This window comes from Meles meles, chromosome 13 (genome assembly GCF_922984935.1).
Source record: "Meles meles chromosome 13, mMelMel3.1 paternal haplotype, whole genome shotgun sequence".
In the NCBI taxonomy this organism is placed as follows: Eukaryota; Metazoa; Chordata; class Mammalia; order Carnivora; family Mustelidae; genus Meles; species Meles meles.
The window spans coordinates 56852357-56874844 of record NC_060078.1 but is presented as its reverse complement, the minus strand read 5'-3'; the positions used below and the strand labels follow the sequence as shown (position 1 = coordinate 56874844).

Sequence of the window (22488 nt, the reverse complement as noted above, 5' to 3'; positions counted from 1 at the left end):
TTATTAGAAATTATCTGTGTAGTTGACAAAGTAGATTGTAGATTACTAATATTTAATATTTAGAGTGTCATTTTTCCTGGAACAGTTTTTTGGTACCTAGGATGTTGTGGAAGACTTTTAAGTTGTAATTATTTTTTTTTTTTTTTTATCGTGGGAATATTTATATGTGTCAGGTGAATTTCAACTTTGCCTGATAGATGTGATGACTTGTTCTTTCTGGTTTGTGTTCTGTCTACTCATTGGTTATATAATAGATGACTTTATATAATAAGGATTAGAATAAGCCATTAGAGATGATTGATAATGGGTACAAACAAGTAGTGTTGTGAACTTTAACATAACATGTTAAAAGTACAAAGCAGTATAGTAGTTAGGCATTGGAAAACAGTGAATAGGGAAGAAAATAATTCTTGAGAGTCAAAGGAGCTTTGCCAGGAATATAGTCCAGGTAGTGTAGGAGTGGAAAACCAGCTAATCAGAGGCCTATAGAACGTATCTGCTTAGTATTATTCAATGACAGAGAAGTGAAATTAGGAGCAAGATACAGAATTTTTCCAAGTGCCCTAGAGAGAAGAACCTGCCTGAACAAAGGTTGGTCTTAGATGAGGAGCAGAGGCATCCAGAGTTGAAGGATTTTAAAATAAAATCTATTTCTGGACCTGGGTAAGGTGGAATTAATATGTTTTATATTTGTAAATGCCTTCCATTCTGGTGAAGGCTTTTTGATTATGAGGAACAGAATCCAAAAGCAGCTGTTTCAATTGAAGCAGGCTGATTAGGAAATACCTGTGTAGGCTCCGTGCTTGGTGGGGGTAGGGAGGTGGGGAGGTGTCTGCTTCTCCTTCTCCCTCTCCTTCCCTCTCAAATAAATAAATAAAATTTAAAAAAAGAAAGAAAGAAAAAGAAAGGAAGGAAGAGAAAGAAAAAGAAAGAAAGAAAGAAAGGGAGGGGCGCCTGGGTGGCTCAGTGGGTTAAAGCCTCTGCCTTCAGCTCAGGTCATGATCTCAGGGTCCTGGGATCGAGCCCCGCATCGGTTCTCTGCTCAGCAGGGAGCATGCTGCCCTTCCTCTCTCTCTCTGCCTGCCTCTCTGCCTATTTGTGATCTCTGTCTGTCAAGTAAATAAATAAAATCTTTAAAAAAAAAAAAAAAAGAAAGAAAGAAAGGGAAAGAAGAAAGAAAACAAACACCTGTGTAGGGACCCAGGAACCAAAGAACTGTATGGGGCGAATAAATGTCTCCAAAATGTCTACTACACTACTTAGATGTAGTTTTAGCTCTTAAATAGGCTCATGCTTTCTGTCATGTGGTTTCCGTGGCATTTGAGCCTGGCCTAAATGTGGTACTGTCAACGGTTGGGACACTGCATGGGAAATATTGTACGGGATTGACTATAGTCCCAAGAAGGCCTTAACATTACCCATGCTGTGTTAGGAAGAACAGCGGCAGGTCTGGCATCTTACTAGTATTTAACAGTAAAAATTCAGGGTTTGGCTGTTTTAATAAGGAAATGTGCTCTGTGTGACTACCAAATTTAAATATACCATTGGGCTTGGGAGGCTCTAAGGATCTATGTCTTATGGTGTACACCTGAAATTAAGGGGCAAATCGGGTCTTATTTATTTATTTTTAAAGATTTTATTTATCAGAGCATAAATGAGCAGGAGGAGGGGAAGGGACAGAGGGAGACAGAGAAGCAGACTCCCCACTGAGCAGGGATTTAGAGGTTATTTAGTATCTTTTCATTAAATGAAATTCCTAAGTATCTAGGTGGGTATAACCTAAATAGCAACAAGCTCAAATTGTCTTCTTTTGTACAGTGAGCAGATTAAGGATTAGGTTTTTTAAACCAATATGTAGGTTAACCCACAGAAACAGTGAGTAATTGTATGGCTTCAGAGCATGAGAAACATGCACAAATGATCCCTCTAAAGTATCTTGTTTCATTTTTTTCAGTGATGCCATCTGCAATTTTGTTATCTGCAATGACTCTTCCCTTCGAGGGCAGCCCATTATCTTCAATCCTGACTTTTTTGTGGAGAAACTCCGACATGAGAAACCTGAAGTGTTCACCGAGTTGGTGGTCAGCAATATCACAAGGCTCATTGACTTACCAGGAACTGAGCTAGCTCAGCTGATGGGGGAAGTGGACCTTAAATTGCCTGGTGGGGCCGGCCCAGCGTCAGGATTCTTCCGGTCTCTAATGTCTCTCAAGCGAAAGGGTAGGGCATGTGTCTGTAAAGGGTGGGCGGATCACAGATGCTCCCTGGGCTTCACCTCCTCATATCTGTACTTTCACTGAGTTGCTATTATGTAAAGATTATTATTTTTTTTTTTTTTGCCATTTTTCTCATTTTCTTAAGTAGTAAAATCTCAGGTTAGCAATAGAAATTTATAAAGTAGCTAAACTAAAGCAAGTATATCAGTCCCTGAGAAAGGTGACATGATTCAGTTTAGGTAGTTACCTTGATTTTCATGCCCTATGACATAGCTGGAGAGTACAGTAAAGAAAGTTTGAACATCCTTTATTGCAGTTCTCAAATGTTTTCATTCTATGGACTGCTTTGATAAGGCAAATACCTATGAGTCACCCAAAATAAAAGCCTTCTCAGAAAATAAATTGTGGACTGCTTTTGATAAGATATTAAAGAGGTACTATTCTGTTAAGTATAAGAAAATCATTTATGGTAGAAAAAAAGTTTGAACATTATAACAGATCAGGCATATACCAATGCCAGTGAATAATCTGTCATACTTTGACAGTCGTGGTTCTAAATTCTGTTTATTTATTTATCTATTTTAAAGGTTTTATTTATTTATCATAGAGTGCATGGGCTGGAGTGGGGGAGGTGGCAAAGGGAGAGGGAAAGAGAGAATCTCATGCACTCAGTGAGAGCTTGAAACCCAATACAGGACTCGAACTCGGGACGCTGAGATCATGCCCTGAGCTGAAACCAAGAGTGGAATGCTCAACTGACTGAGCCACCCAGGCGCCACACTGTTTTTCTTTTAAGTTAAATATCAACACACTAGGTATTGTTGCTTAACTAAGAAGATGGTCTTTGCCTTCAAGGAAGCTATGACTAATATTAAACTTGTGGAGAGTTGGGGCACCTGGGTGGCTCAGTGGGTTAAGCCTCTGCCTTCAGCTCAGGTCATGATCTCAGGGTCCTGGGATCGAGCCCCGCATCGGGCTCTCTGCTCAGCAGGGAGCCTGCTTCCCCCTGTCTCTCTGCCTACTTGTGATCTCTCTCTCTTTCTCTCTCTGTAGCAAATAAATAAAATCTTAAAAAAAAAAACCAAACAAACTTGTGGAGAGGTGTTGAATTTTTGGGTATACTTCAGCTTTAAGATTCTGTTTATTGAATTTGTGAAAGCATTTGCTGAACTGTAACATAGGATGCATGAGTGGCTTTAAGAATGATGATTTTGTACTATATATGGAAGATATAGCTCTTTCCTGTTGTATGGTTTTTTAGAAAAAGGAGTGGTATTTGGATCCCCATTGACGGAGGAAGGCATTGCCCAGATATACCAACTAATTGAGTATCTACACAAAAGTAAGAGTTATCAAGATTTTATTATTCTTTGTTAATGAAGAATTGTCAGTTTTCTGTTGAAAGCTAACTTCCTTGAGTAAGTAGGTGCCAGTGAACAAAAGATAACAACCAATGATAATTTTAGGTGGCATGTTTCTAAATATATTCCCCCCCCTTTTTTTTTGAAGATTATTATTTATTTATTTGGCAGAGAGAGAGATCACAAGTAGGCAGAGAGGCAGGCAGAGAGAGAGGGGAAGCAGGCTCCCTGCTGAACAGAGACCCGCCCCCCCAATGCGGGCTTCGATCCCAGGACCCTGAGATCATGACCTGAGCCGAAGGCAGAGGCTTTAACCCACTGAGCCACTCAGGCACCCCTAAATATATTCCCTTTTAAATTTCATCTCATATATTGCTTTGTTTTATACTCTCAAATGTAGATAAATTAGATAGTATCTATAAAATCACATTTTCTCCTAGACTCAGGCTTTTTTTTTTTTTCCTGGAAAAATACATTATAAAGAATCATGATCTTTACTCAAGGGAACATGATTTATCACTAAAGATAGTTTTCATCTCTGGAATTCTATAATTAAAATATATTCTTTGCTCGGGGCGCCTGGGTGGCTCAGTGGGTTAAAGCCTCTGCCTTCAGCTCAGGTCATGATCCCAGGGTCCTGGTGATCGAGCCCCGGGTCGGGCTCTCTGCTCAGCGGGGAGCCTGCTTCCTCCTCTTTCTCTGCCTGCCTCTCTGCCTACTTGTGATCTCTGTCTGTCGAATAAATAAAAAAAAAAAAAAATATATATATATATATATATATATATATATATATTCTTTGCTTAATGCTTATTTATTTTGTGGTAGTCATGCTGGTTATATCTTGCTGTAAGTGCTTGGTACAGTTGAGTGTTGTGAAATGTGTGGTGTATGTGATACTTTGATAAATTCAATACAAATGCTTATTTTTGACTTTTTTATGTGGGGCACTCTGGTAGGAGCTAGAGCAGAGGTTGCAAATTGATGGTGTAAGGACTTGAGTCTTTTACATTCATATTTTGTTTGGTTGGGAAAGGATTAAAGTAAAAATAAACCCAGTTATCAGTGGGGAATGGGGAAAGTCCAGGTTTTTGAATTCTATGGGTGATAGGAAGATCTAGTATCCTGGGACCCTCCCTTGGACACAATCAGCTGGAGCACAAGTATGTACTCTCTAGTTTGTTCTGGTTCCCATTCATTCATTTATTATTATCTGTCTGGCCCTCTAAGGCATTTGAACTTGAACCCCTGAATTAGGGGGTTATATAAAAATAAATAGGTACCTAAGTTGAAAACATGAACTCCCATGGTTCTTCCAGATTGAACCCAAACTCTAATTCTCATCTTTCTTTATCCTCTTAGATTAGCTTAGAACCTAGTTGGAAGGGAAAAACAGTTCAGTTGGGGTGAGCCTAAGCTGCTGGGAGTCTCAGACCTAAAGGTGATCTGACAGGTTAGAATTCTAATTTCTGGGGCAGTGCAGAGACTCTAGCTTCATTTTGGACTGAGAAACCATTTATAGGAGCAACATACTACCACGGATGAATTCATTCCCTCCAGACAAAGTCTGAGATAACTAAAGGGAAGGAGCCTTCTGGGAGATTTGGCTTTCTTCCAACTTATTTTTCAAGCTCATTCCAGTCATTGTTTAGGTAAAATTCAGTCTCTGAATGTGACTGGTCCTGGGCAGACTGTCTCCAGGTGCTCAGGGATGTTCAGACAAGTCTCCTTAGGGGCCAGTAGATTTAAAACTTTTGTGGGAAATGGGGAGAAAACCTCCTTCAAGGTCTTTATAAAAGGTCTTACAAGCATATAGTCTTCTAGATGACTTATTTTAATTGTAACTTCTTTTTGCATGTCCTCTGTTTTTCCCATGCTAAACAGACTTGAGAGTAGAGGGTTTGTTTAGAGTTCCAGGGAATAGTGTCCGACAACAGATTTTAAGAGATGCTCTCAATAATGGAACTGATATTGACTTGGAATCAGGGGAATTTCATTCAAATGATGTTGCTACCTTGCTGAAGATGTTTCTGGGAGAGTTACCTGAGCCCCTGCTGACTCATAAACATTTCCATGCACACCTCAAAATTGCTGGTGAGTATAGGGGGTGAGAAGGAGGTGTAAATGAATACATTTCTTTGGATTGAGTAATGTTGTTTGGCATTTTCTGTTGTTTGTAACCCATAGCAGTACTTCTGCCAAAATTGGTTAAGACTTCATATTTTGGGCTCTCTGGGTAGTATTGGCTAATTAGGTTTTCAGTTGTTTTTCTTGCTAAATCAGCTTCTTCGATGATAAATTCTGGGTTTTATTTATTCTTGATAAATATTTACTTATCCCTTGATGAAGCAGGGATACAAGATGGATCACAAAGCATTGTGCTTTGAATATTTTAGTTGCTTAATAAATGAATGCTTTTCTGTGGGTTGATTCACGTACCTGAGATGGTTGCAGGTTTGCTGTATTTGCGGTGGTTTGGGGCTTTAGCTAAGTCTTACTATGGCTCAGTTGAGATCATCTGTAATCTTGGAAATTGTTTCTTTTCTCTTTTTAAAGATTTTATTTATTTATTTGACAGAGAGAGAGCTCACAAGTAGGCAGAGATGCAGGCAGAGAAAGCATAGCAGGCTCCCTGCTGAGCAGAGAGCGCCATGCGGGACTTGATCCCAGGACCCTGAAATCATGACCTGAGCCGAAGGCAGAGGCTTAGCCCACTGAACCACCCAGTTGCCCCGGAAACTTGTTTCTTGAAAATAATTTTGTTTTCTAAATAAGCAGTACACTCACACGGTTCAAAATTCAAAAGATTCATAAAAGTATACAGCAAAAAGCCCCTCTCCCACTTCTGTTTCCTCATACCCAGTTTTTCTTCCTCGAGGCAACCAAGGCAGTTGATTTCTAGTGTATCCTTTCAGAGGTATTTTACACATTTACAAACAAATACTTACATATATTCTTTTTCTCTGGTGGATGTTCCATTTTCAGCTCATATTTCCCTCATTCTCTTTTATGTCTGTGCGGTGGGGAATTCATTCTTAGACTGCACAGCTCTTAGGTTGCTATAGGCACTCAGAGCACGGGGCATCAAAATCCATACTGTATTTACTTGGTTTCTGTCCTTGGGCATTTTCCTCTTTCTTTCTAATTTTAAGGAAAATATAAGTTTTTCTGTTGAGTAATGTTTACTACTTTTTTTTTTTTTAAAGATTTTATTTATTTATTTGTCAGAGAGAGAGAGGGAGGGAGGGAGAGCGCACAAGCAGGGGGAGCTACAGGCAGAGGGAGAAGCAGACTCCCTGCTGAGCAAGGAGCCTGATGTGGGACTCCATCCTAGGACCCTGGGATCACTACCCGAGCTGAAGGCAGACTTTCAGGTGACTGAGCCACCCAGGTATCCCTAATTTTTACTACTTAAAAAACTAGCTTTGAATTTGTAAAATCTCATAAGGGTAGATTTTTTTAGCACTCTCAGTGGCAATCTGAATTATACAAATGAATAAATACTATTAGAATGTTATATAACTTTATAATTATTTTGGAGAGAAATAAAGTTGGATCTTGAAAAAGATATAGAAAATATTGATACTTTTTTTTATAAGTGTTAACATGGAGAATGCTTATCCTGTTCACTTTTCCGTTGAGTTTATTTAGTGCAATATTTGAAATCCTCCGGTCCTCCACCCCATGACTCACTGTTCCTTGTGATCATATTGAGGTGTGGCACAATTGTAGCATTTGGTATGCCTTGCTGATAACTGGAAGGGATTTTTGTTTTCAGTTTCATGTTAACAGAGAATAGTTTTTAGAAATATTATCTGCCTTTCCTAAACTTGGAATTATTATTGAAGTTAAATAGTTTAAACAACACAGCGTAATCATTTTCAGGATGATAGGAATTTTATCCAAATGGTTATTTGTGTCCTTTGAAGTTCTGATTATCCAGGGGACTGTTTTTTTTGTTTTGTTTGTTTTTTAAAGATTTTATTTATTTATTTGACAGAGAGAGAGATCACACGTAGGCAGAGAGGCAGGCAGAGAGAGAAGGAAGCAGGCTCCCTGCGGAGCAGAGAGCCCGATGTGGGGCTTGATCCCAGGACCCTGAGATCATAACCTACACTTGATCTTAGCCAAAAGGCCGAGAAGCGATGATCATAACCTGAGCCGAAGGCAGCGACTTAATCCACTGAGCCACCCAGGCGCCCCAGGGGACTGTTTTTGTTGATAATGTGTGTAGCTTCTTTGGGGAGAAACAGTGATTCTGATTCCATGGGGGAGCTGTGTGGATCATCCTCCTATCCCTGCGTAATTCACTATCATATTTCTTCTAACAGTAAAAAATCTGGGTGAGGAAAAGTGAGGGGGTGTCATTGTCAAAGATCTGTGTGGACATGTTTTCATTTCTCTATATCCCTAAGATATAGAGAACAGGAATGGAATTGCTGGGTCATATGGTAACACTATGTTACCTAGGAATGGAATTGCTGGGTCATGGTAACACTATGTTTAGCTTTCTGAGGAACTGCCAAACTGTTTTCCAAAGTGCACCATTTTACGTTCCTACCAGCAGTGTAGGAGGGTTTAATTTTCTCATCATTCTTGCCAACACTTGTTATTTTCAGTTTGTTGGTTATGCCATACTAGTGGGTATAAAGCAGTATCTCATTGTGGATTTAATTTACTTTTCCCTGATAGCTGGTGATATAGAATATACAAATGCATATTGGCCATTTGTATATCTTCTTTGGAGGAATGTTTATTCAAGTCTTTTGCCTATTTAAAATTTTTATTGGTTTTTTTTTTCATTATTGAATACTGACACTATTATATTTTGCTATAATCTGTTTATGCCTGATTCTTTTTTTCATCCTTTTTTGGATTGGAGTTGAGGGGAGGATAATAGTAGGCATGTTGATTTTTCTTCCTTGTATTTTCTCCCTCCTTTGCAATCATTTCTTTTGTCCTCAAGATTTGATGCAGTTTGATGATAAAGGAAACAAGACCAATGTTCCAGATAAGGAGCGGCAAATTGAGGCTCTCCAGTTGCTCTTCCTCATTCTCCCTCCACCCAATCGTAATTTGCTGAAGTTATTGCTTGATCTCCTGTACCAGACAGCAAAGAAACAAGACAAGAATAAGATGTCTGCCTATAACCTTGCCCTTATGTTTGCACCCCATGTCCTGTGGCCGAAAAATGTGAGTGTTGAGGGGAAGAGCAAAGATTGCTTGGTTTTCTTGGGCTTGGCCTCATCCTGGGGCTGTACCTTGGTGAGGTTATCAAGGGTCCAAGGTCTACTCTTCAGCTTTACAATGTTAGGAACATACTTTGTTAGTTCATTTGGGAGTCATTAAACTTGAAGGGGCCAATTCTTGTAACCTCATGTATAAATCAATCTCTGATAAACTTGGAAGATAATTTATTAATGGAAGCTCTTAGTAGAAAATTATGGCTACTAAACTAGAATACTCATTTTGCTTGGTCACGGTATATTCCTTCTTAACAGGAAAGGCTTTTGAAAAATTAGATTGATTTCTGAAGATTGTGTAATATAAATTTAGACTAGAACCATACAGTTTTACAGGATAATATCACTAAGCTTTTATGTAAGATGATATAGAACAATCCTGCCTTATCCTGACTTTTCTATTTCTTGTAGATATGCTTTCCTTGGAAAAAGCTGAATGTGTTTTTTATTACTGAGACCATGGTTTTCTCAGTGACTTAAGTGAGAAATAAATTATTAAAAGTCTTTTGAACTAATTTTTGACCTGGAGGCATGTAGCTTTATGTTCCTGCCCATAAATTTATATCTATATCTATCTATCTATCTATCTATCTATATGGATATATATATGAGATATATTTTTTATATATTATATATTTTAAGATATTATTTGTTTATTTGACAGAGAGGGAGGCAGGGAGGGAACATGAGCAGGGCGAGGGGCAGAAGGATAAGCAGACTTGCAGCTGAGGAGGGAGCCTGATGCAGAACTCAATCCTGAGACTCTGGGGTCATGACCTGAGCCAAGGGCAAATGCCCAACTGACTGAGCCACCCAGGTGCCCCTGTTCCTGCCCATTCATAATGTGGGAGCCGGAATATTTGGGTTGGAAGCTGCAAACCAGTTATATTATCTGTGTCTTTGCCCCTTCCCCCTTTTTTTTTTTTTAAGATTTTATTTATTGAAAAAAAAAAGATTTTATTTATTTGACACACAGAGAAATCACAAGTAGGCAGAGAGGCAGGCAGAGAGAGAGGGGGAAGCAGGCTCTCCGCTGAGCAGAGAGCCTGATGTGGGACCTAATCCCAGGACCCTGAGATCATGACCCGAGCCGAAGGTGGAGGCTTAACCCACTGAGCCACCCAGGTGCCCATCCTTTACCCTTTTTATACTTAGGCTCTTCCTCTGTAAACTGGGCATAAATTAGTACTTTATCACTTATCTCATAAGGTTGTTGGACTAGAAATAGATAGGATATGGTGACTTATAAAAGATTTTTGGGATTATTAAAAATGAGAAAAGGAAGATTAAGGAGAGCAGTTGTGGGATGCCTGGTTGGCCCGTCAGTAGAGCTTGCTGAAACTTGATCTTGGGGTCCTAAGTTCCAGCTACACAATGGGCTCATGGAGTTTACTTTACCAAAAAAAAAAAAAGAAAAAAAAAAAAAAGGGAAAGGAGTAGTATGGAACATTTTACATAACAAGTAACAAGTGAAAAAAACGTGATCTTCCAGGCCAGGAAGAACCTCTGCCCAGATAAAGGTTGGGGGGGAGTTGGGTAAGAATAAAAAGAATAAACGAACACCAATATTTGTCTGTATTAAGGAGGTCAAGCCTCCTAATGAAAGAATCTTAGAACCAACCAACTGAAATTATGAAAAAAGTGAGTAATCTCTGCCTATAAAAAATATTAAGAGATCTTGGTAAAAGCAAACAGATTAAATAACAGAGATATGAGGGCTTTGGGATAGTAGAGATGCTCAAGTGCTCTTTTTTAGAGGCAGGAGAAACAAGAAGAAAATCAATGACCATGTGTGTTTTTAAGAAACAGATGTCACCTTTGGTATCAACTAGTAGTGACAGTTCTCTCACCTTTTGGAGAAACTCCAGTTTCTCTGAAGAGGCAGTGTCCTTGATGGTTGGTATAGATTCTGTTCTTCTTGCCCATTTTGAATCCCAGACTAGATTCTCTTTAGCAGCTCTGCTTGCATGTATAATTCTTGAGCAGAATTAGGAAACAGAGATTGTTTTTCAAGGATTTCTTGGTAACTTCAGGGACACCTGGTTTCTCCTAGGTTATGTCATTTTCAGTAGAAACCTGCTGAACCAAAAGGCCTTTCCAGAATTAAACATTATATTGGAAGCACTGCTGTTAGGGAAAAAAAGACACTGTATCTTTGAAAAAATAAGCTTATTGGTAAGTAAATGGAGTATCTCTTCCATTTCCCAGCCTTAATCCCCCTCTTTTGATTTCTTTTCCTCTGAATAGGTCACTGCAAATGACCTTCAAGAGAATATCACAAAGTTAAACAATGGGATGGCTTTTATGATTAAACACTCCCAGAAACTTTTTAAGGTAAGTAAGGGATGGGATTTGGGTGGTAACAAGATAAGGAGGTTGAAGCATGGTGGGGTTCTCATCAGGGATATAAGGATGACAACAAAAAAGGCCCTGACTGGGACTTGAAACCAGGTCGGACAGTGGCAAAACCCAGAGAAAACAGCCAAGGTGGGGAGGAATAGGAAGGTATCTGGAGGCTGAGTGGGTTAATTGGCTCCACTGAGTCATTTTTCCTTTTTCATGAAAGCCAGTGTGTATTGGCAGTTGGGTGAGTTTATCCTGTCTGCTTCCTGCCAGTAGGGTTTGGAGGGTCTGACAATCTCTTTTCATTTTGTACTTTGTCCCTTTTAGTCCAAACTGTCAATATTTTGGCCACATAATTTTCTCAACTTTGTGGTTCTGTGGATTTCACAGGGAGTCTCTCCATTAGACAAAACCCACATATACAGATCTTTTGAAGACAAACCCTTTTCTACCATGGTCTCCTACTGAGAAGACTGAGGGATAGTACCTTTTCTGCTTCCTAGAGGCCCTCTGATTTGATTGAGACAATCTTTATTCTCTTGAAAGGGCCCTTTCTATGACTGGAAAATTTTGACCTTTTGATGTTTCTAAGATTCAAACAAAAAGTTGCACAGTCATATTCTTCGTCTTTTCTGTAGAGCAAACTTTCCTAATAGTGTTTCTCAATTTTAGTGTCTTGCCATCTGCAAAAGCTGAGAATTGAGAGAAAATTAACTTAAGTTCTTCATATAAGTGGAATCACACTTCTTGTGATTAGCTTATTTCACTTGGCATGTTTTCAAGGTTCATCCACGTTGTAGTATTTGTCAGAATTTCCTTCCTTTTTTAAGGATCAGCAATACCCCTTTCATTGTATATATCACATTTGCTTATCATTTATCTGTTGAGGAAACTTGGGTTGCTCCCATGTTTTAGCTCCTGTGGATATTGCTGCTATGAACATGGGTATACAAATATCTTTTTCGAGACACTGCCTTTTTTTTTTTTTTTTAGGAATTTATTTATTTATTTGACAGACAGAGATCACAAGTAGGCAGAGAGGCAGGCAGAGAGAGAGGAGGAAGCAGGCTCCCTGCTGAGCACTGCCCTGGACACTGCTTTTACTTTTAATTCTTTTGGGTGTCTAGAAGTGGAATTGCTAGATTACAAGGTAATTCTCACTGAATTGCCATACTGTTTTCTATAGCAACTGTATCATTTTACATTCCTGCCAGTGATGTATAAGATTTCCCATTTCTTCACATCCTTACCAACAGTTATTTTGTTATTTTTTTTTTCTTTGGTGATAGTTATGAGGTGGTATCTCATGGTAGTTTTGATTTGCATTTCCTTAATGATTTGTGAGTCATTGAGCATCTTCTCACGTGCTTATTGCTTGTTTGCGTGTCTTCTTTGGAGAGGGTTGCTCTTTTATTGTTGAGTTGTAGGAGTTCTTTATATATATCTGGATAGATGTATGATGTCCAAATATTTCCTCCCATTCTGTGGGTTGCCTTTTTACTCAGTTAATAGAGTCTTGGTACACAAAATTGAAAATTTTTTGTGAAGTCTCCCATTTGTTTTTTTTTCCTTTTGTTGACTGTGCCTTTGGTGTCACATCTAAGAAATCACTGCCAAATCCAGTGCTGCAAAGCTTTTGTTCTATGCTTTTTAAAAAAATTTTTTTTACAGGGCGCCTGGGTGGCTCAGTGGGTAAAAGCCTCTACCTTCGGCTCAGGTCATGATCTCAGGGTCCTGGGATCGAGCCCCACATCAGGCTCTCTGCTCAGCAGGGCCTGCTTCCCCCTCTCTCTCCCTGCCTCTCTGCCTACTTGTGATCTCTCTCTGCCAAATAAATAAATAAAATCTTTAAAAAAAATTTTTTTTTACAGTTTTAGGTCTTATATTTAGGTTATGAATCTATTTTGAGGTAATTTTCCAATATGGTATTAAGTAAGTGTCCAGCCTTATTCTTTTGCTATGGATATCTAGTTTTCCCAGCATCATTTGTTGAAAACTTGTCCTTTTCCCATTGAATAGTCTTGGCATTCTTATTGAAAATCATTTGACCATATATGTGAGGGTTTATTTCTGGACTCTCTGCTCTATACAGTTAGTCTATATTAGTTTGTCTTTATACCAGTAGCATACTATTGTGATGACTATAGTTTTGTAGTAAATGCAGAGTGTGAACAGAGAGGCCGCCCTAGGATTTATTGACTATAGGATGGTGAGTGATCCAGAGTCCAGAGTTTAGAAATGAAAGATCAGAAACTTAGTAGGCTGGCAAACAAAGGACTGCATCACAGGCTTGGGTCCTCAGGTCAAAGATTTTCATCTGTTAGAGGTCAAGATCTAGATAAGTGGATTAGAACAGTAGACAAAGGACAACAGGACAAAGAATGTTTTTTATTTTATTTTGTTTTTATTATTATATATTTTTTAAAAGGTTTCGAGAGAGAGCATTAGTAGGGGTAGGGGCAAAGGGAGAGAGAGAAGCAGATTCCTGGCTAAGCAAGGAACCAATATGGAGCTTGATCCCAGGACCCCGGGATCCTATCCTGAGCTGAAAGTGGACGCTTAACTAGCTGAGCCACCCAGGCACCCCATGTTTTGCTTTGTTTTTAGAGAGAGTGTCTTTTGGGGGCAGAGCTGTTTTTGTTTATTCTTTTTTTTTCTTTTTTTTTAATATTTTATTTATCTGACAGAGAGAAATCACAACTAGGCAGGCAGAGAGAGAGAGGAGGAAGCAGGCTCCCCGTGGAGCAGAGAGCCCGACGTGGGGCTCGATCCCAGGACTCTGGGATCATGACCTGAGCCGAAGGCAGAGGCTTTAACCCACTGAGCCACCCAGGTGCCCCTGTTTTTTCTTTCTTTTTTTTTTTTTTAATTTAACTTTTTTAAAAAGTAACCTCTATACCCAGCATGGGGCCTGAACTCACAACCCCAAAACCAAAAGTCGCATGCTCCACTGACTGAGCCACCAGACGCCTGTTTTTTTTTTTTTTTAAGTGAATTTCGTAGAATAAGTGGGTATGGGCTCTGTCATAGTCTTGTTTAGAGGAAATTTCTTTTGGTTTTGAGCTCTGCCTTTATAGTTTACCAAGGTAAAAATTAAATTAGTCTTTAAGTGTCTGCCTTCAGCTCAGGTCAAGCCCTGCGTCGGGCTCCCTGCTTGGCGGGAAGCCTCCTTCTCCCTCTCCCACTCCCCCCGCTTGTATTCGCTCTCTTCCTGTCTCTCTGTCAAATAAATAAATAAAATCTTAAAAAGAAAATTAAACTGTAGGTGTCTTAAGGTTTTTGTCTCAAGACTCTTTTTTTAAAACTTCGTTCTGAAGTTTTTCAAATATAGATAAAAGTTGTAAAACAGTGAACACTCACTGTTCTGAGGTTCAACAAATGTTACCATTTGCTATATCTGCCTTTATCTTATTCTATATATTCTTTTTTTTTTTTTTTTTGCTTGTTTTGTTTTTGGCTGAACTCCTGATAGTAAATTGCAGACATCGTAATACTTCATATGTAAATACTGAAGCATGCATCTTCTACGAACATTCTCCCAATAGTCACAGTACCATTATCCTAAGAAGATTAATAAAAATTGCATATTAGCTAATATTCATCACAGATTCAAAGTCCCCCAGTAAGTCCTAAGAGTGTATTTCATAGCTGCTGTTTTTAATAACATAAGGTAATGGAGGTTTATATATTACTTTTGATTATCACACTTTTAATCTGGAACAGACCTGATGCTTTTCCTTCATGTCATTGATTTGTTGATGCATTCAGGCCAATTGAGTTATAGAATATTCCATATCCTAAATTTTATCTTATTGTTTTCTCAAGGTTATGTGACTTGTTCTCTATCCCTTTTTTTGTAGTTCCTGTAAACTGTAAGTTAGGTCTAGAGGCTTGATTAGACTCACGTTAAACGTTTTTGGCAAAGCTTCACAGGTGGTGTTTGTGTACATCGTATCGCGTCAGATTGCATCACATTAGGAGGCTCAGCATGTCCGATTGTCTCCCTCTTAGGGATGCTAATTTTGCTAACTGCCACATCTCTCAGTTATAAAGGTACACTTTTCTCTTCGCAATTAGTAAGTAACCTGCAGAGTGATTACCTAATGTAATGATTTTAGCATCCATTGATAATCCTGCTGGAATCTATGATTATATTGGGTATTACAAAACAGTAGTTTTCTAATTCTACTGTTTAATCTTTATTAGCTGACTTTTTTCTTTGGAAGAGAGCTTTCCTTTCCTCTGTTTCTATGAACATCTCTATAGACTTATAGGGTTGTAGTTACTCAAAGTCTTAGTCAATTTCAGTTAATTTTAATTTTCAACTTGTCTCAAATTTGGCCAGTGAGAGCCCTTGCAAGCTCTTCCTGCTGTGTCTTTTTGACAGGACTCCATTAGTCTGTTTCCTTCCTGGCATAAAAATGTCCCCAGCTCACTTTGCATTTGCTCTGCCCTGGGCCTGGAATCACTTATTTTCTTTAAGGAGCCCTGGTTTCTTTGAGTGACACTAGTTACACTCATTGTTTCTGGAGTATCATTGCTTTTAGGCTCTGTGAGGGCAAGAAGTAGTTTAAAATTCTTAAAATTCTTTTAAAGAAATGATTCGTTCATATATATATATATTTTTAAGAATTTATTTATTTATTTGACAGACAGATATCACAAGTAGGCAGAGAGGCAGGCAGAGAAAGAGATGGGGGGAAGCAGGCTCACTGCTGAGCAGAGAACCCAATGAGGGGCTCGATTCCAGGACCCTGGGATCATGACTTGAGCCAAAGGCAGAAGCCTAAACCCACTGAGCCACCCAGGTGCCCCTGATTAGTTCATATTATTTCCAATCATATTTAACATTCCAGAGCTTTTTCTTGATTTCTTTTACTTTATATTTGTACCTATTTCGCACATTGCAAATTCCAGCTCTTAATAGAATTTATTTGCTTTATCCTTCAATATATAAAATATCAGTACATAAAAAATTAGTTTTTTATAATAATAGTTAATAGTTTATAATAATAGCTAATGGTTAGGTGGCTCAGTCAGTTAAGCATCTGCCTTTGCCTTAGGTCATGATCTTGGGGTCCTTGGATCAAGCCCCATGTTGGGCTTCCCACTTAGTGGGGAGTCTGCTTCTCCCTCTCCATCTGTGCCCCAACCCTCCAGTTGTGCATGCTCTCTCTCTCAAATAAATACAAAATTTTAAAAAAATCTTAAAAAAATTAGTTTCAAAAATAAGCCTATGTAAACTTTAAGATTTAAGATTTCCTTACAGTTCTTTTTCCCCTGACTATATCTCACTAAATATGTATAGTCAGAATACAGTTTTCAAAATTTAGGTAGAATAATTCTTCTTCTTTGTGTTATCAATCATATATACGGATATACTCACTTTTTTTCCTGCTTGTGTTCATTTTTTTTTTAGATTCATTATTTATTTATTTGACAGACATCACAAGTAGGCAGAGAGGCAGGCAGAGAGAGAGGAGAGGAAGCAGGCTCCCCGCCGAGTAGAGAGCCCAATGCGGGGCTCCATCCCAGGACCCTGGGATCATGACCTGAGCTAAAGGCAGAGGCTTTGACCCACTGAGCCACCCAGGTGCCCCTATTTGTATTTTTTGAATCTGTAGAATATTTATATGGTTCAAAAGTCAAAACTTCACAAAAAGGTATACTTAGATAAATCTCAGTCATTATCCTAACCATTTTCATTACTTTCTCATTTATATCCTGGTTTCTTTCATGTTTCTTTTTTTTTAAAGATTTAATTTATTTATTTGACAGACAGAGGTCATAAGTAGGCAGGGAGGCAGGCAGAGAGAGAGAGGGGGAAGTAGGCTTCCTGCTGAGCAGAGTGCTTGATGCGGGGCTCGATCCTAGAACCCTGAGATCATAACCTGAGTCAAAGGCAGAGGCTTAACCCACTGAGCCACCCAAGCGCCCCTTGTGTTTCTTTTTGTAAAAACAAATAAGTGTGTGTGTGTTTATGTATATTCCTATTTCCTCTTCTTTCTTACTCAGATACTTTATATACTCTTTGTTAACTCTCACTCAACAGTAGATACTGGAAATTACTCCTATTAGTTCATAAAGTATTTCTTCTGTCCCTACTCCCTCTCTTCTTTCTTATTTATTTATTTATGAGTAAAGCAATAGAAGTTTATTAAGTGAAGATACAGAAAAAGCTCTGAAGAGTGAGAAGGGTCCTGACAGGGCTGCCCTCTTCTTTCATTTTTAATGACTAGATAGTCTTGTGTTGTATGGATGTGTAAAAATTCATTCAACCAGTCCTCTATTAATAGACATTTAGGTTGTGTTTAATCTTCGATTAATCTCTTCCAAGTATGTTTTTGATTTCTGGAGATGTATCATCAGGATGGTTTTCCAAAAGTGAGATTTCTGGGTTAAAGGGTAAATGCAAATGTAATTTTCTTAGATGTTACTGAATTCTCTCCCATTGCAGTTATATTATTTGACACTTCTGCTGGGATTGTATCAGGGTATGGTGTCATAGAATTCTGTGCAATGTATCAATAAACTAAATTCTTTCTTGTCTCTTGTTACCCCATAGTAATTCTAAATGGTATTTTCTGTACAGTGATTTTAAAATGTGACTTAGGGACCACTTGTAATTTGTAAGGTTTTTTGTGTTTTTTTTTTTAAAGATTTATTTCTTTAGGAAGAGCGTATGTGTGAATGTGGAGGGGCAGAGGGAGAGAAACTCAAGCAAACTCCCCACTGAACTTGGAGCCCCACATGGGGCTCAGTCCCAGGTCTCTGATATCGTGACCTGAGCTGGAATCAAGAGTTGCCTGCTTAACTGACTGAACCACCCAAGTGCCCCTTTTGGGGTAGTTTTTGTCAAAGATAAACATTACTACAAATGTCTGTATTTTTGTTTCTGGCTTATTTGAGTATATACATGCCATATTTGATTTTTTAAACTAGAGTAGTATCTTTTCAAAAACAGTTTTCCTGTCAGAAAACTGTTGAGATACCATTTGGTGGCAAGAGAAAGGAAGCTATGGAATAGGGCATTTTAAGGATCTTTTGATTTTCAGAAATAACCTGCCAGTCAGATTATTTCAAGAATCACTATTCTTGTGATCTGAAGGAATTTTAGATACTGCTAACTACTTGTTCTTGGTTTTTTTTTTATATCCTGCCCAGGCTCCTGTTTATATTCGGGAATGTGCCAGATTGCACTATTTGGGCTCCAGAACTCAAGCATCAAAGGTAAGAATAGGAAATTGATCTTAGCCCAAACAAGGAGAGAGTTAATTAAGATTAGTGGAGTTTTAAAACAAAGTGTGAAATCAGAGTAAAGGCAAATGGAAAATAAAAATGGAAAATAAATGTTTTTTGGAACATGGAAAATAAAATGTTGTTACTGTTTTTTGCTTTTCTTGAAGATTTTATTTATTTATTTAACTGACACAGAGAGAGAGAGAGACAGCAAGAGAAGGAACACAAGCAGGGGGAGTGGGAGAGGGAGAAGCGGGCTTCCTGTGGGGCTCGATCCTTGAACCATGGATCATGATCTGAGCCGAAGGCAGATGCTTAACCGACTGAGCCACCCAGGCGCCCCAGAATATTGTTACTTTTATTGTTCAAAGTTATCTAGTCAGTTTAAGATAAGGAGAAAGACTGAGATGAAAGTAACATGTTGAAATAAAAGTGCCCCCACATAGTCATCTTGTTTCCTCTCAGAGATGCACCACTGCTGGATGGTGTCCTGTACATATGAGTGATGGTGTAGACTGCGTGCTTAAAGGGTTCCATAAAGCACCTGTGCATCTTTTTTTTTTTTTTTTTTTTAAGATTTTATTTTTTTATGACAGAGAGAGATAGTGAGAGAGGGAATACAAGCACAGGGGGAGCTAGAGAGGGAGAAGCAGGCTCCCTGCCAAGCAGGGAGCCAGATATGGGGCTCAATCCCAGGATGCCAGGATCATGACCTGAGCCGAAGGCAGATGCCCAGCGACTGAGCCACCCAGGCGCCCCTCACCCTCTGTGCATTCTTATAGTATACGATATAAACAGGTTGTAAATAGCGAATGTATTAAATATTTTACAGCAATAAATCACGGTTTTCTATAATACATTCTTGTTTCAGGTTCAGTGGTAACACTCTGTCAAATGTCTCAAAGACTTGAGACCACAGGGGCTTAGAAAGCAAATTATGGTATTTATTAATAAGACTATGGGGGCACTTGGGTGGCTCAGATGGTTAAGCCTCTGCCTTCGCCTCGGGTGGTGATCCCAGGGTCCTGGGATCAAGTCCCACACTGGGCTCCCTGTTCAGTGGGAAGCCTGCTTCTCCCTCTCCCTCTGCTGCTCCCCCTGCTTGTACTCTCTCTCTCTCTCTGTCAAATAAATAAATAAAATCTTTTTTAAAAAAGTAAGACTATATAATTATTAAACTTCAAAATTGAGCAGTTTAAAAAACTTCACAAGTACTTTTTGATGATCTCTATTTAGCCTTTCTTGGTTAGGAACTTACGTTGTCATCTTATGCTCTTGTGTCTGCTCCTCTTTGTTTCTGCTTTTCATTCAGCAAATATTTGGTGTGACCAGGAAAACAGTATAACTACAACTAGTCAACTAGTTTAACTGCAGTATAGCTTTTCTTATAGAGTTGTTTCTTTCCCTCTAACGACTGTTATGTAGTTATTCTATCATATTCTGGAGGGAGGAAAGAGCACCAGCCAAGAGCCTTTGCACTTGGTCTCCAGATGGCTCTGTCACTTTAGTATCTAAATGACTTTAAACTTAGGACTTAACTTCAGGTTTTTCTTCTATCAAATGGAAATGATGATACTTTCCCTGCTACCTTATAGGAAAGCAGTGAGAGTTATGTGTAATTAAAGGATGCTTTGACGGGGCGCATGGGTGGCTCAGTGGGTTAAAGCCTCTGCCTTCGGCTCAGGTCATGATCCCAGGGTCCTGGGATTGAGCCCCGAGTCGGGCTCTCTGCTCAGCAGAGAGCCCTCTCTTTCTCTCTCTCTGCTTCTCTGCCTACTTGTGATCTCAGTCTGTCAAATAAATAAATAAAATCTTAAAAAAAAAAAAAAAAGCTTTGACAATTGAACTTTTTTTTTTTTTTAAGATTATTTATTTATTTATTTGACAGACAGAGATCACAAGTAGGCAGAGAGGCAGGCAGAGAGAGAGGAAGGGAAGCAGGCTCCCTGCTGAGCAGAGAGCCTGACACAGGGCTCAATCCCAGGATCCTGGGACCACGACCTGAGCTGAAGGCAGAGGCCTTAACCCACTGAGCCACCCAGGCGTCCCTGAAAATTGTACTCTTACATAAATATAATTTTTGGTAGCAATACTCTTTTTTTTCTTTTAAGACTTTATTTATTTGTCAGGGAAAGAGAGAGAGAGAGAGTGAGCATAAGCAAGGGAAGAGGCAGGCAGAGGGAGAACCAGGCTCCCCACTGAGCAAGGAGCCGGATATGGGACTTGATCCCAGGACCCTGGGATCATGACTTGAGCTGAAGGCAGGCGCTTAACCAACTGAGCCACCCAGGCATCCTACAGTAGCAATATTCTAAATAAATTTAGGTTCTCTAGGCAGATTTTGGGAGTGGGCTATTAATATAGTCTGTAATTAGTAGGTTTCTTTTCATGTGATAATTCTATTTAAATTTTTTCTTATTCCTAGGTATGAGCATACCTTGCTCCCCACTTCTTCCTCCTTTTTTGTTTCAGGGTTGTAGAAACCTGAAAACAAAGCTGCAGGATATATTAATTTGTTTTCTTTTAAATTTTCTCTAGGATGATCTTGATCTGATAGCTTCATGTCCTACTAAGTCCTTCCAATTGACAAAATCTCAGAAACGGAACTGGGTAGATTCCTGCTCTCACCAGGAAGAGACCCAGCAGCGTACAGAAGAGGCATTGAGAGAGTTGTTCCAACATGTTCACAATATGCCAGAGTCAGCAAAGAAGAAACAACTTATTAGACAGGTACCCGAAGGCAGGGAAACAGTGGTGGGGCTTTGGAATATGATCAAGGTTGTGGAATCACTAAAGAATACTGCTAAGAATCTCATTTAATTTTTGGCTCTTATTGGCCCAAGCTTGGCTTGGCCAGGAAAGCAGACTTGTCAGTGGAACCTCAATGGTAGTCTCTGAACTACTGTCCCATTACAGAAAGGAGTGGAGGCTCTTGGATTTCTAGAGTTAAACAGAAGAATCCAAGTATGGTTAGAGTTTCTCTAATTTTGGTCATGTACCAAGCATGCTGAGAGAGAACCAGCAGTTGCATTATATTGTTCCAGAGTTTAAATCCTTAAGATTTTCTTGGCAAATAATTTAATCTTTCTGATTTCAATTTCCTTGTCTTTTAAATAGTAATTAAAATGTCCATGTTTCATGACTATATAAGGATTAGAAAGAGTCTACGTAAAGTGGCTGGCACAGTAGAGCAAAAGTGGTAGTTTTACTAATGAGTCAGAAAACACCATAAATTCAGGGACCTAGTTCGATATTAGAAAGTAGAAATTCTGGTAGCTAAGTTTGTTTATTTTGGAGTTAATGGAAGCAAAATTAGGTCTCTCATTTGCCATTTTGAGACTAAAGTGTAGTTTGAGTAAATCCCCATGACTTTGTTAGTTTCTTGGGAAATTTGTTTTGTCTCAGTCCCTCTTGAATTTTAGCTGAACAGGCATAGTCAGTCTCCTGACTTCTTATTCAACTGGGACCTTCTTGAGGGAAGTCTGTGTTTTTATTTTTTTATGCTTAATCTGAAGCTTAGGGCCAGACATAACCATGTGCTCAGAAAAATGTTGAACTGAGCTGTTCTTAACAATTGATAGAATCCTTCAAGAGAAGTTTTCTGTTATGCTCTTTGAAGTTACTTTGAGATTTAGCAAATCGTGTTATGACTGGAATTTTCAAGGGTGTTGGCTGAGTATTATTGCAGTTTCAAAGCAGTGTAGTGATTTAATTCTTGTTGGAAACTAAGACAACAGTTCAGGACCAAGTGTCATGACTTCTGTCATCAAGAAAGCAGAGGGTTAGAGATAATACAAAGGAAAAACATCATTTTTGCTCTTTTTAGAAAAATAGGAAATCATGAGGAAGGTTAAGAAGAGAATAAATCATTCATCCCACCAGGGTTTACATTTTCGGTATTTCAGACTTTTTCCTGTCAAAAAATTTCTACATAGTTTGGGTCATACCACATTCTTTTCTCTCTCTTTTTCACTAAACATTATAGCATAAATATTTTCTCATGCTTCCTTGTGAACTCCTTGCCTACATTTAAAATACTGCTGCTTTGTTTTGGTGAAACTATAATTTTACTATTTCCTGATTTTTCTC

The 22488-nt window shown here is 38.8% G+C and overlaps 1 protein-coding gene across 5 annotated transcripts in view; it reads left to right on the top strand.

Annotated features, from left to right (window-relative positions):
- Positions 1–22488, top strand: part of ARHGAP19 (Rho GTPase activating protein 19) — a 64302-nt gene that overhangs the window by 22586 nt on the left and 19228 nt on the right. For 2 of the 5 annotated variants that reach the window (XM_046027916.1, XM_046027920.1), the window contains exons 2-8: positions 1955–2220; positions 3478–3558; positions 5459–5668; positions 8541–8767; positions 11065–11151; positions 18325–18390; positions 20938–21129. In XM_046027916.1, coding sequence (XP_045883872.1) covers positions 1955–2220; positions 3478–3558; positions 5459–5668; positions 8541–8767; positions 11065–11151; positions 18325–18390; positions 20938–21129 — 1129 coding nt within the window. The remainder of the gene's footprint in view (positions 1–1954; positions 2221–3477; positions 3559–5458; positions 5669–8540; positions 8768–11064; positions 11152–18324; positions 18391–20937; positions 21130–22488) is intronic. The other 3 variants (XM_046027917.1, XM_046027919.1, XM_046027921.1) reach the window with 3 other exon arrangements.